Below are 2,502 nucleotides of genomic sequence, written 5' to 3'. Positions count from 1 at the left end.
CACACACACACACACACACACAAGCAAACTACTCCCAGCCCCATCACCTTCTCAAAATCAAATTACAATTTAATACATGTAGTGAAACCAGGCGCTCGTCAAAATAATGAATTCGAAGAAAACATCATTTTTCTTCCCGTGTCGCATTTTTGGTCATTTTTGGTCATTTTTTGTTTGTTTGGCTCAACACCTTCTATATCCTTTAAAATACATTGCTGTGCTGTGCTGATTTTTACCGAAACACGTTGTTAAAGGCACATAGTATGTAAATTTACAGTTTCCAAGGACTCTCAAGCTTTGAAAATTATCAAACTTTGGAGGCCTTTTTCTCGTTAATTTTATCTCTGAAACCAGGTGACCCCCACCTTCTTCAATCCAAAGCATCACGACTTCTATTAAAGACAAGACAAATAACACGCTTTTCGATTATATACCAATAGTTCCATATGGCCAAAAACTGACTAGCGCCTGATTCCACCGCGTCATGACACAATAAATAACAACCCAACCAATCTGTGTTTAGGGTTCGGCCATTCGAGCCTCAGCTCGGTCCGACGTTGTGTCCTTGGGAAAGGCACTTTACACGAACTTCCCACTTGCCTCGGTCCTATCGGAGACGGACGTTAAATTAGGAGGTCCCGCCTCTTAAATAACCTAATAGTGTTGATAGGGGCGTTAAACTCATACCATTTCACCATTTTTCAATCTGTGTTTTCTCGTTCCCCCAGCTATTCAGCCTACTCTGAAGGCGCCACCCGCACCACGCTAATCCTGGTCCTTTTCCTCACGCCCTGGGTCGTGAGCTGTGCCTTGCTCATCCCACTGTACATCGACGGCCTCAACGCCACGCGGGGCAGCTACTGGTGGGAGACTTGCACCATCACCATGGGTGGTCATCTTACTCGGACCTTACTGGTGGTCAGCTTCTTCCCTCAGGTAACTGTTGTATTTTATGATGATGATGATGATGATGATGATGATGATGATGATGATAACGATAATGATACTACTACTACTACTACTACTACTACTACTACTACTACTACTACTACTACTACTACTACTACTACTACTACTGCTGCTAATAATGATGATGATGATGATGATAATAAAAATAATATGATAATAAGAATGATAGTAATAATAATAATAATATTAACAGTAATGATTGTGATGATAATACTAAGTGGCATCTGTTGCCTAGTGGTTAAGCTACAGGATCCGTAATCGTGATATTGAGGTTTCGGGGGTTCGAGCGTCAGCTCGGTCCGACGTTGTGTCCTTGGGAAAGGCACTTTACATGAATTTTCCCGTTTTGGCTCCGTCCTTTCAGAGAAGGACGTTAAACTCGGATGTCTCGCCTCTTAAATAACGTAACATTGTTGAACGGGGCGTTAAACCTATACAATTTCACAACTTTTAATAATAATAATGATGATGATGATAATGATGATGATGATGATGATAATGATAATAATAATAGTAATAATAACAATGATAATAATAATATGTAATGGAAACACGCTTCATAAGTGTCATGTATGGTTAATGTCAACATGAGATGGACTTTTCACTGACACTGCTCTAGTCAGCTTCTCTAGCAGTCCAGACTTGTCAACTTAACTATTGTTATACAAGAAAATAAATCATTGATAAATACGTATACTAATGGGAGATCGGCATTACCATTGAGAAGAAAACGAGGAAAAGTCGGCATATGTTGCAATCGTAACACCAAAGACAAAAGTCATTAATTGCTCAATGAAATTTTTAGGTTTCAGAATTGGCTTTAGTTTAGAGTATGGTGGGAATGTTAGCTCAAATCTCGACGCTGATTGTTGTTGGTACATTAAACTGGTATACAGCCACGTTTTTAAGTGTCGACTTACCAACCAGTCTGTCGTCGGTGGAGAGAATGGTAGTGTTCAACGAGTGGTGTCCGCAAGATCAGATCGGGTTAGCAATTAGAACTGTGAAAATGGTGAAATGGTATGGGGTTAACGCCCCTATCAACACTATTAGGTTATTTAAGGGACGGGACCTCCTAGTTTAACGTCCGTCTCCGATAGGACCGAGGCAAGTGGGAAGTTCGTGTAAAGTGCCTTTCCCAAGGACAAAACATCGTTGGACCGAGCTGAGGCTCAGCTCGAACCCCCGAACCCGCTATCTGATGATTGCGTGTCTGGTAGCATAACCACTTGGCTACCGACGCCACCAGTTAGAATGGCCCATTTGTGTATGTTTAAGTGAGTCTAGAAGAATAGCATGTTCATTTTGGTGCTGTAATAATGACATGTTTAGTGTGACTGTTGCTAACAACGACAGCAACAAAAACTAAAAACAACAGCAACAAAACAAAACAAACAAACTAAACAACCAACCAACAAAAAAACAAAAAAACAAACAAACGAAAAAAGCGCAAAGGGTATAATCTTTTGTCGTTTATCTAACAACATCGTCCCTGGAGATGAGAATGCTGTTTTGCACCTCCCTCCCCTCTCC

The 2,502-nt window shown here is 40.8% G+C and overlaps 1 protein-coding gene across 1 annotated transcript in view; it reads left to right on the top strand.

The window, feature by feature from the left end:
* LOC101852733 (5-hydroxytryptamine receptor 2B) overlaps nt 1-2,502 on the top strand; it is a gene marked incomplete at its 5' end in the record, with an annotated part of 22,628 nt that overhangs the window by 16,443 nt on the left and 3,683 nt on the right. The window contains 1 exon segment of the mRNA XM_013089089.2: nt 729-936. Within this exon segment, the coding sequence (XP_012944543.1) occupies nt 729-936 (208 nt within the window).

Source organism: Aplysia californica, unplaced genomic scaffold (assembly GCF_000002075.1).
Source record: "Aplysia californica isolate F4 #8 unplaced genomic scaffold, AplCal3.0 scaffold00871, whole genome shotgun sequence".
NCBI classification, from domain to species: domain Eukaryota; kingdom Metazoa; phylum Mollusca; class Gastropoda; order Aplysiida; family Aplysiidae; genus Aplysia; species Aplysia californica.
The sequence above is the reverse complement of the archived record's forward strand: the minus strand, read 5'-3'. Positions and strand labels throughout refer to the sequence as shown.